Consider the following 14,825-nt stretch of genomic DNA (forward strand, 5'->3'; position numbering starts at 1 on the left):
TCTGTGTGGGAGTGTCCTTCTTATGTGTGAGCTCTGAGTTTCAGAGTCGTTAGGGCCACTTGTGGGTCGTTGATCTAATCGGCCTTCGTGTGGGTTGCTGAGGCTGGGTGAGCCCAGGTGTGAATGGTTGTTAAGCTGTCTGGGGAGGGAACTCAGAACTGCATTGTAGGCGGGTGATAAGTAATGTCTTAGGCCACCTCCTCTGTTCGAAGACCTTCGTTCCAGTTTGACATAGATGGAAACTTTTACTCCTCTATCAAACCATCTGTCTTCTCTGGCCAAGATGTTTACATTGTTGTCCTCAAAGGAATGATTTTACTCCTTCAGATAAAAGTGGACAGTAGAGTCTTGACCTGAGGAGTTGGCCCTACTGTGTAGTGCCATTTGTTTATGGAGAGGTTGTTTTGTCTCCCCAATTTACAAATCTGTGCAGTCCTGGCTGCATTGAACAGCATAAACTACATTACTCTGTTTATGCCTGGGTGTTTTGTCCTTAGGATGGACAAGTTTCTGCCTCAGTGTGTTGGTAGGTTTAAAGTGAACCGGGACACGCTGTTATTAAAGATCCTCCTGAGTTTCTCAGATGTTCCTGCGACATAGGGAATGGCGATGTTGTTACGTTTTCTCGTCTCCTCTCTGTCTGCTCTGGATCTTTTAGCGGTTTTGACAAAGGTCCAGTTCTGGTAGCCACAGGTTTTAAGTGCTCCCCTGATGTGCTTCTGTTCCTTCTCCTTCCCCTCTTTCTTTGTGGGCACGGTCTCAGCCCGATGGTTTAGGGTTCTGATGACCCACAGCTTGTGTGACTCTCTTGACGACAGTCAAACAGCAAGTATTGATCTGTGTCTGTAGGTTTTCTGTACACCTCAATGTTGAGGCTTCTGTCTTCTTCGATGTGTACTGCACAGTCCAAGAAGGGCAGACCGTCTCCTCTGACATCTTCCCACGTGAACTTGATGTTACTGTCCACAGCATTTATATGTTCTGTGAAGGCTTCCACTTCTCTTGCTCTGATTTTGACCCAGGTGTTGTCCACATACCTGAACCACTGGCGAGGAGCAGTTCCTGTAAAGGTCGAGAGAGAGAGATCAAGGTTCTGCTCTCAACTTCTTCCATGTAGAGGTTGGTCACTATTGGGAGCACCGGTGAGCCAATGGCACAGCCGTGTTTCTGTCTGTAGAAGCCTTCACTGTACTGGTGACTGTAGCAGGCGTTTCTTCACCATCTTAACAGCTTCTTGAGTGGGAATGCATGTAAATAGTGATGTGACATCGTAAGAAGCCATTGCTTCGTCTGGGTCCAGTGTCTCTCACCTTGCTGGCAAAATCCTGTGAGTTTTTGATGTGGTGTTGAGTGTGTTGAGTGTTACCGACCACTCCAGTGTTACCGAGTGGTGTAATTAATCAGGACAGAGCAAAGCTGTTGGTCACAACTCAAAAATATTTCACTGTTTAACTGCAATCCTCCTGAACTGGATGTACAGTATATGCTGATGAAAAAAATCTGTAATACAAGTGATCATTTATGTGACACAACAGAGTCGATTTTTTTATTAAAAAAAACAAATGTCTTACTCTTTAGTTAAACTTGTGCATATTGTCACATTTCAACATTCATTGTCAGACAAAGAAAGTCAGTAAATAGTGATTTTCCAAGCTGGAGTGTAAATTCACTGAGTTAAGTTCACTGCAGTTGACAGCCACTGCCCCGCAGTCAAGCTGCCGCTCCTGAAGTCCACAATCTCTGATAATCCCCAACCACCTTCAAAAGTCTTTCTGGAGTTTCCATCATAAATAAATTTAAAACAAGCCAAAGCCAACCCGAGCATCTTCACCAGATGTGACCGTCTTTACTTTGTCCTTCGTCTTTAACGGTTAACTCAGCGAGGCCAAATGCCTCAAGCTCCACAGCACAAAGCCCTTATGGATCAATGTTGAGTTGGCTCCTTGGAGCAGAGTCTGAGGAGGTGCCAGAGGTCACCCAATGGGCAGACTGGGAGGTCAGCTGAAGCGCCAGTGTTGGAAGAGGTCAGCAGCGTTGCACTGGTCCATCTGAATCTTGTCTCCTTTCAGCTTTAAACACAGCCCACTACTGGGATTCTTCAGAAGATTTTCCTGGAAAGAAGCATCAAAGAAAATCTGAACAATTATAACACTCAAACTATTCCTATAACCACTGTATGCTGAATAAATATGACATTTAGGGAAATACGCTTATTTTCTTTCTTGCCAAGAGTTGAATAAGAAGCTCAATAGCACTCGCATGACTGTTTGCTAAATTTAAGGCCCCGATGCAGCAAACTGACATCAAAGAACTAGCAGCCACGGAGGCTGACTGTTGCGTCTCCTCGCGTCTCCTCTGTCTTGGCCACAAAGCTGCACTTGAACACACCACAAAGAATACAGCAGGCGACCAACAAGCTTGTACATTCTGCAACTGAGTGAAAGAAATGCCTCTCTACAGATATACAAACTGATGTTACCATTAAGCAGCATTTTTTGACACCATTCTCACTCATATAGCTGCTTCTAATGGATTATATGTCTGATAAAAAGTTGCAAATGGCACCGATGTAGAGGCAGATGAGAAAATCAACCAACAGTGCGGCACACACGTGTCAACTAGTGCACGGATGTTCACTGATGGCTCCCTGTCGGCCTGGTGTGTCAGGACCTTAAGGCTACAGCCAGCAGCTGCTTAGCTTAGCTTAGCATAAAGACTGGAAGTAAAAATAACTAGCTCTGTCTAAACAATCTGCATTCAAGCACCTCCAAAGCTCATTTATTAACATGATATGTCTTGTTTGTTTAATTGGTGCAAAAACCAAAGCAGTAACAAATCTGTAGTTTTATGAAAGAAAACACAACCTCATGGTGACAATAAAAGCAGGGGCCCCTGTGTTTTCCCTTCTTCATTTAATATTTAATTATGCTAGCTGAACAGCATCTAGCTGTATCCTTATATTTATCGGACAAATATGATACTCATATCGAATTTCTCATCTGAATCTCAATTGCGAGCATTTCGCAAAACCTTTCCTTGAACGCTCCTCACCTCTGTAATGACCCACTCCTGTTGTGGTGCCAAACTGGTGCCCTTCCCCTTCCGCTGACATAGCTCGAGCTTCACCGGCTCTGACTGGGGTGAGGCATTAAGACACAGCTGCTTCCCGATGTTATGACGCAGCTCCTTATGAGTTGAGTATTCAAAATACTGGAAGAGACAGTCATCCAATTAGATACCTTACTGTGCCAGAGAACATCAAATTATCCTCAGCTCTTATAGTTTCACACGTGTGAGTCAGTGTACCTGGTTGCCTCCCATGTTGTGACACTGGTACATGATCAATGGTTTACCACCCTGGTTGTTCTCGCCAACATCCAGACAGGTGTTAGATCCCGAGTTTCTAAGCTGGTGCGAACACAGACACAAAACAGTGAGATTCAGCCGCAGTTGTGCAACATACAACAGTTGTGTGGTGAGTTATTTGAGTCATAGCCACATTCAGACAAAGACAAACGTGACTCACTGCTCCAAACTTTTCTGGGGTTAGGTCTGGAACGAAAGCCTCTGGGTAGACGGTGTTTAAGTACCAGGTGAAATTCTTGCACTTCAGCCTCTCTCTCAGATTAAGACGATCAGAGATGTCCCCATACTTATGCTATAAACAAATAAAAAAGGAACAACCAAAACAATCATTTCTAATTACATTATCACACCAACTTGTTGTGGCAGGGATATAAAAGGGGATAAATAGCATTGTATTCATGTGCATTTATCATTTGAACACGGTTACTCCTATCAGCAGGTCACACTGACCTCCCTGGCCATAGCTGCAGCGTTGCTGTTACGGCGATAGAAGATATTCTTGAAGTCATCCATCCAGACTTCAGCCAGGCGGACCTCGTTGCGAGTGATGACCTCTGTGCCCTTGGGGAAGGTGTGGGGGCTCTTAGTGCGGAAGACATGGCCCACAGAAGAACAAGGGATGATCTCTAGCTGACCCCCACACTGCCACACCTGTGAATCACATTTGACACAGGCAGAAATTCAGATTCTAATTTGATAATGACAGGAAGGCTTATTAAATAAAATATCCAAGTGTGGGAGCAGAGATAAAGACACTGACCCTGAAAGACATCTCAATATTTTCACCGCCCCAGATCTCCATCTTGTCATCGTATGTGCCAATGTGTTCAAAGTACTCCTTTGAGATAGAGAAGAGACCTCCGGCAAAAGTAGGTGTTCTAAAAAAGATACAAAGGCTTTATACACTTAAATGATTCAGGGTGTTCTCAGTGAAACCAACATGATCCTTCTTACTTTACAGGGTAGGTTTCATCCTTGCGCAGCTTCCTCGCATCCTCTGGAATTGGCTCCCAGCCGAAAGTCAGGCTCCAGTCAAAGTTACCTCGGTTGTAAGCGTGGTTGGTGACCGCAGGCTTGTTGTACTGAAAGCTGTTGAGGTCGATGGTGGTGATTTCTGGACTAACCACAGCAGTCGGTTCCTCAACTATGCGGGCCAAGAGGGGCTCTAGCCAACCATGGAAACACTCACCTACATGGGGATGAGAGAGAAGTGAGAAATCACTTCATATCCACATCTTTACCTCAGGCACATAAAAAACAATTTATCGCCACCAATCAGTTTCAGGTGTAGAGAGTGTAGAGAGCTGATATTACACAAGATTTCATCCAGGAACGCATGAGCAATCGTCTGACGGGAAAGGCCAATATATCAGGGCTTCTGATGTAGCCAGCACATCTCTCGCTATATCTGTATGTCAATTTATTAAAAAAACACACTAATAAAAAGCTAAATCATTGTCAGACAATAGCTGATGGGTCCTATGATTGCATTTTGGCCCATGCGTTCAACCTCTTTTGCTTTCCACATGGACTGTTTACCTCTAAAGCCCACTCAAACAGTTGTTGTCAGGGCAGCGGAGGCAACGAGCGCCGATATTTGACAAGGTGGGGAACCACTGAGAGACTAGCTGCACCTAATATTGTAAGCTATTCTATGTTTATAATTCAATCTTTGCACTTATTTAATATAATCTTTGTATAACCCTCTAGACCCCAGCCAGCCTATTCTTCATTTCACCATTTCTTGCATCAGTATCTCCAATGATGTGTAGCATCACCAGAGTCGTAATATATGTCTATATTGGCAGAACTGTTGATTCAGATATAACTTGGTCCGACTATTTAAAAATGCAAATAAAAATAACACTAAGAGAGGCAAAAAGAGAGAACAACTGGACCTAATAATTGCCAGTTACTGATGCTGGCTACAGACAAAGGAAGATGTAATTGTTAAGCTTGACTAGATATCAAACATATAATTAATATGTATACAGAAATGTTTAGTGAGAAAGTTTATTAAACACTATGCGCAAGTGGGATTTATGTCCCAAAACCTGGATAAACAATGGATGGAGCTTAATATTATGCAAAATAATCATGATCTTCATTTTATTTAAAAACATGCAATATTACTAATCAACAATTTAGAGAAATATAGGAAAAAGGAGACATTTTCTTGCAGTAGTATGAACATTTCTAGTGAGGATAGCAGTGCTTTTGCTTTGATGAGCTGCACACAGCTGCTTAAAAAGGTGACTGTGGCTTGTGTTAAGTTGTAGGTGCGTGTGTGTTTTCTCACAGTGTGCATCGAGAAAGGTTAGCACTTCGCCCTGAGCGATGCTGGCACCCAGCATCCTGGCAGTGATGAGGCCTTTCCTCTCCGGCTGCCTTACGACGTGGACAATCTTCAGCTGACGGACGTATTCCTCCAGTTGGCTCTTCAGATGCTCTGAGGGAATAAAAAACAACATTATTGTGTCTGTCGTCATCCAGTTGAAAGTGTTTCAGCTCGAAGCTGTTTTCAAGCTCGGCGCAGTTATGTCAGAGTGCACTCGGGGCACACTCTGACATCACTGATGTGGTTACTTTTGCAGCAGAGCACACTGAACCACAAATACTTCAAACTTCGAAACAGAAGTGGTCACTGACTAAATTTAATTTCAACCTGGTCTTTAATAAAGCAGCTCACTGCCTCACAAGACATATTCACATCTGTGAGACCACTTCCAGAAAAAATAGCAATCAAGTGGAAACGTTACTGGTAAAACTGGGTCACACTTCCCTTCTCATACAAATATGACCACAATGCGTGCTGCACATTTGTCATAAGTTTCGGTCCAAGAAAATCCACCAACCACATGCCTAGACGTCATGACACAGAGCTGCCTCACTGGCAGCAAAAAGGGAAGTTTGAGTATAGTAGAAAACATGCAAATACAGTTGAGGGCAACTGTAGCTTAGGATGGATAACTGAGTTCCTCTCTCTTTGAAGGGTGTACTTGCATCATGATGCAATTATCTTATATCAGTCACATAAAATGGTCTGAAAATGACAATAATATTGTTTATTGCAATTATATCTGGAAGAATATATCGTCCAACATAAGTATTTATTGTGACAGGTGTAGTTGGTGTTGCTTGAAACATTGTAGTAATCCTGGGGCTTGTTCCATAAAGCGCACTAAGAGAAATGGGGAGTCCAAGTCCTGACTGAAATAAGCCTAACAAATCAGTCGGGCTAAAGTGGTTCAATAAAGATCAATTCAAGTTTACACACAATCAACACAGGCTCAACTAGTCAAGATAAATGCATGTGTAAGCTTTTCAGAAACAGTCCATGAGGTCGAACACAGATCAAACCGATCACTGCCACAGAGCAGCACTTACTTTTGGAAACTGACAGAGAATTTAAACATCCAATCTCAAAAAAGGCAGTACAGCTGCCATAGATACAATCAGAGATGCTGGAAAGGCTGAACGATACATGTGTGAGTATGAACTAACTTGTGATTATACATTTGGCCCAACTATGTAGTTCAACTGGTGGAGTGTGTGCTCCATGTTGAGACTCTCAGCAGATACTTAGGCTCAAATCCGACCTGTCACCTTTTACTAAGTACGGAGAAAAAAAAACGATTTACTGGTGAAAATTAAGTTTTAAAATGTTATTCAAAATGGTAAGTTTGCTTACTGGCTATAAAAGCAATAGTATGGCTTCACTATTGACTATTAATAATAATCTAAGAATACACACATGGGTTGAGTTCTTTTTAAAAACTTCCTTAATTTATTAAAAGCAATACAATCAGGCATGACGATAGAGGCATATGGATTTAGATGCTACATTTCTGCTCAATATAACTTTTTGTAATTGTATTGTACTGTTAAATATCCATGGATTTACTATCATTCTATTCAGTAATTTATATTGAGACTTATTTTATGAAGCATAAGCCTAAACATTGGGTATCACATAACATATAATAAAACACAAATGCTGATCTATATCTTTACATTTATCATTGTATATTTTTGTATTCATCATTTATTTAAAATGATTTTCTATAAACTTTATTTGTTAGACTGATTACGGTTGATAAAGTCAAATTATATGTCAGCAGGTCAGAGAGTCAGTTGAAAAACCATTGCTTGTCAGGTCAGTGTTTCAGGAAGTGATCTGGTTAAGCAACGACTCAGAAGACAGGTTGCCCTGGTCCAGGTTGCCATAGTAACTGGGCTTGAACTAATCTGAGGTTTCTTTATGGAAATAAATCAACTGGAAAATGAGTCAGACTAACTGGAATAAGCCTGGCTTATTTGGTAATCTTGCTTTATGGAACATGCTGCGGATCTGCATTTTAGATCTGTTTAGATTCAACTTTACAGTCATAGCACAGTTTGGCAAGTGTGTGAACAAAAGTGCATATAGATAAACTTAAAATATAAACAAATACACGAACAAACAGTAAAACAATGGGGTAGGTACTGTAGGCCTACAGTAGTTGAAAAGTTTGCTTATTTCAAAAAGTCAGGGATATTAACTTTTAACACACTGTCTTATAATGAACTTTACAGACAACTCGGTTATGTTACTTTTGGGCAATGATATATAATTGTGTCTGCATGGTTAAGTCATCACATAACACACCAGATTATAAAACAACTAAACACTTTCCTATGCAATCGCACTACAATGCTACACTCTGTACACCAAATATCAGCTTCTTTTATCATTGAGAAGTTGGCGCTCACCACTTTAATTTCTACTTCACTGGAGGCCAGCCTTGTGTACACTAAAATACAGAGTCATTCTCATTTATGACACCGTTAGCCGCTCTTTCCCTCCACGTCACACAATGCGGTTCGCTTCTATTGTTATAAAACCACACCTACCTGCCACTGTGTGTGTGCATGCTGTTAAAAATCCCAAGCTAACATCATTCTGGGTTATCTTATCAAAGTGCACAGCCTACAGTGACTGGAATACTGCCCTAAAAACTCTGAAGGTCAATTAATATATTACTTGTACTAAGTGCAGACTTAGTGTAACTGTGTGTAACTTATTTAAGATACAATCAACCACAGCTTCCTGGCGATTTCCTTTTGTTTATAAGTGTCTCTTCACTGTCTAACTGTGAAACTAGTGTTCAGTTTTATCTACACATCATCCAATAAAACATCAGTACTATGTACACAAGGCTGGCCTCCAGTGAGGTAGAAATTAAAGTGGTGAGTGCCAACTTCTCAATGATAAAAGAAGTCGATCTTTGGTGCGTTATGTCATGACTGTGGCTCAGGGGTAGAGCCGCAGTCGGAGGGTCGCTGGTTCGATTCCCCTGGTCTGCATGTCAAAGTGTCCTTGGGCAAGATACTGAACCCCAAACTGCTCCTGATGTGCTGGTCGGCACCTTGCATGGCAGCTACCTCCATCAGTATGTATGTATGTATGTATGTATGTATGTATGTATGTATGAATTACTGTAAGTTGCTGCTGAATGCCCTAAAATGTAAATGTATGTGACAGGTGGGTTTTCTTTGTAGCATTACATCTATTGTCAATATTGGAAGCAAAATGGTGCTAAAACTGAACTCCAAGCCCCTCAAACAAGGTTTTCTATATTTTCCAGCAAGCGAGTTGTCAAGTATGTTTTGTCATCTTGTGCGTTTACATTTCTCACACCTGCAACACTGGCGTCATCCACCAAGATGATCTCTTTGAGCAGGGAAGCAGGAGAGGTGTGCAGGACGCTGTAGACCGTCCTGAGGAGAGTGGACCAAGCCTCATTGTGGAAGACGATAATAACACTGGTGGTGGGCAGCGGAGGACAGCGACGGAACTTCCTCTCCACGCACCTGAGTGAATTCAGTCACGCCAAAACACAGAGACGAAGACGTGTGAGAAGTGGGAGGCATATCTGATAGAATAAATAGTAAGCCAGTGCCACGTCTTAACAGGCCACTGTTTGCGGATATTTAAGGTCTGCCAATGCAAACTTCTGCAAACATCCTTAAGCAATCAGTTTTAATCTTTTAAAAGCTGCTAGAAAGTCCCGTAAAGCAAATAGCTCAAAGCCTATGAAGCCTGTGTCAAGTTGGATAAAAGTTTATAGCACATAACACAGTCAATACATTTGTAGATTATTTTCTCAATTAATCTATTTGTTGTTTGGTCTATAAATTGTCAGAAAATGTTTCCCACAGCCCAACATGACGTGCACAAATGTCTTTTTTGTCCACAACCCAAACATATATTTATTCATTCATATTTTACTGCTGTAGAGGAGTAAAGAAACCAGAAAATATTCACATTTAAGAAGCTGGAATCAGAGAATTATGACTTTTTTCTTAAACAATTACTCAAACACATACTGATAACTGATTATCAAAATAGTTGGCAACTAATCAATTAATTGTTGTGGCTCTAATGTGCACACTGCTGTGCAGTTGTTGTGAAGTGATTTTCCTGTAAAATGGAGAGCTCAATATAAAAATACTTGTAAATAATTTACTGCTCTGAGCATGACCCCAGCTGAGACACAGTGTGTTATCTTGGCTGCTGTGTACATGTCAGCACACTTGTTGGTAAAACAGTGATTAGTCCAAACTATCTCAGTTTATTTTGAGAACATGTTCTTACTCTGGAGGCCTCGTGTCATCCCCAAGACTACGGCTAAGCGAGATGCGGTCGCTGGCAAACTGGTTGAAACAGTGCCGTGTCATACCCTCCGCCTTCTCCTTCTCCTCCTCTGGGGACATCAGGTCCTTCTGAAATGCCTTCCCATCAGCCCCGGGGCTGTTGGGGTCCTGTGGCGGCCTCTCCAGGTGAGGTTTGAGAGCAGCCTGAGTATAGAATCCAGGGGGACAGTTGACATCCTGGGTGGGATGGTCCTGTACTGATGGCGGTTGTGGAGCTCCGATCTGGAAGCCAATGTTGTTGACAGCATCTCGGACCATTACCATCACCTTGTCCCCTTTGTTCACTAGGTCCTGAAACCAGGGGTCGTCTGCGGAGGAAGAGCCAACATCCCTCTGGAGAACCACAAGGGCAACCAAGAATAGAGTCCCCCCAAAGAGTACCAATTTCAGGGGGGACATACGCCGGCGAAGGAACAGACGCATGTTTGAGAATGGGTTTCCTCAAGGCTGTTAAAAACAGAAACAAACAACACTAATTACTGGATGCTGGACTCCTCACTCCTCTGAAACCTTAATCTGCCGTTACTGAAACATTCAGCGAGAGGACAATGAGCAAAGAAAAATCCCCTGAACCGGTTTGTGCGTCTGTGCAAGTGTCCTAGCAGCAGGTGAACTAGTCGAGCTCGCTCCTCCCTCCCCGTCTCTTCAGGAAACAGTCCCACAGGGCGGGCGAGGAGAGATCAGGGAGGTGGAGAGTGCGAACAAACACACCACACCTCTCTGTAAACACCTGAACTCACCTGCTCCGGCCACAGTCCTCCAGGACCCACGTGGCAGCAGGTGGGCCGCAACGCTGCTGGCTCCACCTGCAGCTCCCACACAGGTTAATGAATTACACACTATGACACCTGCTCCAAAGACACCTCACTTGTACTGATCATCTGTCACCTGCTACAGGGAAGTGCGGTTTGCTACGTGGAGCATGACAGGACCATAACATCGGAGCATTGGCACAATGAGACGCTGTTTCCTGCTGTGTGAAACAGGATATCATTGCAATGTAGGAGTGTCCTTAGGTGATCACTGTTCAGTTACAGACTCACTCTTACTTGGTCATAATTAATTCACTCTATTCTCAAGCCAGCCTGCTTCATAATTGATTCGAGAGGACACTCTTGTAGTGTTCAAGAAAAGGGGAAACAAGCACAGACCACTCTGTCCCTGATGATGAGCAACAGGTTATTCCAGTTTGAGCTCAGCACAGTTACGTCAGATGGGTGAGAGGAAGGGAAATTATTTAAAAAATTAAATACCATTATGTCCCATGGGACCAACTTTTAATATTTTTTTAGGAGGAGCCATCATTTTACAAATTACACAAATATTCTCACTTCTCAGTCACTTCAACAAAAAGAGGAAACACTGAGGTCAATTAAAAGATGCTGACTTCTGTCAAAAATCACTAAGCCGAGCCATGCACTGAGGAGAAAAAGAAAGAGGAAGAGTTGACTGAAACTTTTGATTCAGAGTGGGAAAGCTCTAAAAATCATCGTATCCGACGGACATGTGAAACCCGTCATTCAAAAACACAAGTGACACGGAGACGCGGCTGAAAGGTGAATATTAAAGCGTTTCTATCTGCCCGACACGCCGCAACTTACCATCAACTGACGAGCCGCTGTCGCTAACACCTGTTCCGGTTGGTCCGGTGGTTGTTTTAGTTGTGCAGGAAGCTGCCGGGCGGACACGCCGGCCGTCGTTTCAGGTGGTTGAAGTTGTCAGACGGGAGTTTTGAGGGAAGCAGGATGCGGCAGCAGGTCCGTGGCCTCCCGGATCTTCCTCCGAGGCGAACAGGTGCCATTTGTTGAAAATGATTAGCTGGAGTGAGGCCCCTGCTGGCCGCGTGCGTCCTCAGCAGTGCTGTCATTGAAAAGTGAGCACGAGCGCGTATTTAAAAATGATATAGTATGGAGGCTTCTGGTGGCGGGAAAATACCAGAAAACTCCAATCAATAGCCTACTACAAAGTTATTAATAAAACAAAAAAATAACCATAAAAAAACACGAAAAAACCCTGCATTTTGGTGTATTTATATATTGTGCAGCTGCTATAGGTAAAAATATTTAAAGAGATTTAAAAAAAAAAGTCATTGTTAAAAAAACAATCAAAGAACTAGTGTAGTGGTGTGTATTACAGAGACATTACAAGTCCCTTCTACATCCCCAGCATCACCAGCCTATTATAGCAACATTGGTGCTTTTTCATCAGGGATTAGGAGGAATTTATGTCGCTTAATTAATGTTCAGCATAGAGTGCTGTAAGTGAACATTGCCATTAGCTCAACAGAAATTCATTATTCATGTGAAAGCAATTAAATACTCTCTCCTGTATCACCCTCTTGTAACCGTAGACTGATTTATTCAGAAAAAGGAGAAGGAGGCGTCTCTCAGGTTACTGCCACAGGGAGAAATCTTGATTGCAGGCTGCTGATTGACAGGAGGGCTAAATTAAAGCCAAACAAACAGAGCACCCATAAACAGTGCAGTGGAAATGAACTGTTTCGGAAGTCGTTTTGTCGGGAAAGAAAGAATAGATCAACTGATTCTTAGCACTTTGTTTGGGAAGAAGTGTTAATCATATATATATATATTTTTTTCCACCTTATTATTCATAAAGGTGCAATATGTAAGGATGCTGGTGCTGGAGGGTAGTAATAGTTTGAATGACTAAAAAAAATGCCATATTTAAGCCAATATTAAACCAGATTGTCTGTAAGAAAATGTTGTTACAACCTGTAAATTTCAGAAGGTGGCTTTTGCTTTTACTTTATAAAGTAAGGAAACTGATCCTATCTCAGAATTACCAAGTAGACGATTAAATTGAAGTTACACAAGCTAAAAAAGTTAAAACATTATTAGTCTACCTAACCTGGTATTGTTGAGGAACCCTAATTTGTTTCCTCAATATTTTCTTCAAGTGAAGCTACCTTGTCAGATTTTACAATGTGCTTTGAGAGATAAACACATTTTCTCTACAAGCACAGTTTTATTTAAAGGTGCAATAAATAACAATGTTAGTTTATAACATTTAGAAATGCAAATACAGCAGCTACAGATAGCAGCATTTAGCGGTTACTCTGGTGGTGCTGCCCCCTGTTTGTTTGGAGAATGAATTTCACATGTGGCCAATTGTTACGTATTGCACCTTTAATAACACATCATAATGAGAACAAATTGAAGGTAGGCGGTCCCCTAGTTCTCTTCTGTAAAGATCTAAGAGCATTATCAGAAACAATAAACCAAATAAACACAATCAATGCAAAAAAAACAGCCATTTATTAATTTCTTATCCAAAGGGAAATTAATCAGATCAATCATTGCACTATTTCTTCATTTCTGCCACTTTTTAAAGGAAAATGCAACAGTGTTTCGTTGATCTTTCATTTTAAGGACAGAGAGGGATAAGCGAAAGTGAGGATCTTTTTTGCCGCCTGTGAAAGCAGCAGTTTTAGGCTCAGACAGAAAAGTGAGCACATCAACACCAGGTGTACATCTCGTCTAAATATAAAACACACCTCCACTTATCAGCCAACTTGTAGTCTAATCAAATGGGCGTCTAGTTCAATGATTAAGTTTCTTCCTCAGTACCAAAGGCAATGTAAAGAGTGGTTTTCTTCAGTAGTAGTTTCATATTCATCATGACATACATTCATATTATTATTAATTTGGGGGTTTTTCAATCCTCCATGTGCCAAATACAACCAGCTAGGGTCAAATACTGTTGTGTAAAGTTGTGGTCCATGAAGTATGTGGACCTTGGAACTGCATAATCTCAAGGCAATATTTGTGAGCAGACGGAGAAATCCTGCATACAGTTAATCCTGAAGCTGTCAGGAAACCAGCTCACTTGTGTAACACAATCCAAAATATACGTTTCGTAGGCTTTTGCTTATTTAGGTCTGGAATGAAATCAGTCAGAATCACAGTCCAGTAAAAGGCGCAGTAGACATAATTCTCTCCAAAGGATCATTTTGACACAAGAAATCAGGAATGGGCACACAACTCCAAAGAATAATATAAAACATGCCTCGCAGCAACCAGTTTGGCAAGAAAGCATTGTCATACAGTATCATAAAAACCTCACAGTGAAAAGTTACAGTATGCCCCTTTATAGATAAAGATCAGCATTCAGCTACGTGTGTTCACACCCATACACACACACACACCCAAACACCCACACATACCGTACTCACACACACTTATATAAAATGTTTCATAACAGTTTAACAATCTCTCTTCAGTACCGTGATACTAACGCAACTGCTCTTCCTTCATTTTGTACTTTTGAACCAAAAATACATCGCAAGGAGCGCGTAATCAATCGTACATATCAGTGAACAACAAACAGCCTTGTGTCCAGACTGTGGCTAATCACAGGCTGGAAGAAACAAAGAAGGCCCTGATAAGAAACACAGCCAGTCCAAGCCAAGGTTATTGTGTTTTCTATCTGCGTACTGTATGTGTGCGTGTTCTCCTTCATGAATAAGTCCATAACAAAAAAAAGTGTTTGTCACTATCAACGACAGTGACGTTACCGTGGCCTTTGTTGTCAAAACTGAATAAATTACTCAAAGTTACTGTACTTTCAAACTGAATCATTAGTGTGTGTTTCATATCAAACATTTGTTCTTTGGTCATTTCATCCTTCATGTTGTCCTTGCATATTTTCCTTTAAGTCTTCTTTGTATATATATGTATATATATATATATATATATATATATATATATATATATATATACATATATATATATATATGTATGTAT

At 41.5% G+C, this 14,825-nt stretch overlaps 1 protein-coding gene across 1 annotated transcript; it reads right to left on the reverse strand.

Moving 5' to 3' along the window:
• Positions 1 to 1,515: 1,515 nt before the first annotated feature.
• galnt6 (UDP-N-acetyl-alpha-D-galactosamine:polypeptide N-acetylgalactosaminyltransferase 6 (GalNAc-T6)) lies at positions 1,516 to 11,873 on the reverse strand. Its single transcript, XM_084365640.1, has 11 exons — positions 11,664 to 11,873; positions 10,004 to 10,509; positions 9,047 to 9,219; positions 5,666 to 5,815; positions 4,321 to 4,555; positions 4,127 to 4,244; positions 3,817 to 4,017; positions 3,527 to 3,658; positions 3,307 to 3,408; positions 3,052 to 3,210; positions 1,516 to 2,111 (listed from the first exon to the last, which is right to left on the reverse strand). The coding sequence occupies exons 2-11, from the start codon at positions 10,483 to 10,485 to the stop codon at positions 1,998 to 2,000; spliced, it is 1,866 nt and encodes a 621-aa protein (XP_084221766.1). The 5' UTR covers positions 10,486 to 10,509; positions 11,664 to 11,873; the 3' UTR covers positions 1,516 to 1,997.
• Positions 11,874 to 14,825: the final 2,952 nt, after the last annotated feature.

Source organism: Pagrus pagrus, assembly GCF_965226575.1.
Source record: "Pagrus pagrus genome assembly, chromosome: 11".
NCBI classification, from domain to species: Eukaryota; Metazoa; Chordata; class Actinopteri; order Spariformes; family Sparidae; genus Pagrus; species Pagrus pagrus.

Excerpts from the sequence above, each read along its gene's own strand:
- galnt6 (XM_084365640.1), bottom strand. The coding sequence starts at position 10,485 with ATGCGTCTGTTCCTTCGCCGGCGTATGTCCCCCCTGAAATTGGTACTC. Across the intron at positions 4,556-5,665 it reads AACCTTTCTCGATGCACACT|GTGAGTGTTTCCATGGTTGG; the intron begins GTGAGAAAACAC and ends ATCCCCATGTAG. Across the intron at positions 3,659-3,816 it reads CTGCAGCTATGGCCAGGGAG|CATAAGTATGGGGACATCTC; the intron begins GTCAGTGTGACC and ends ATTTGTTTATAG.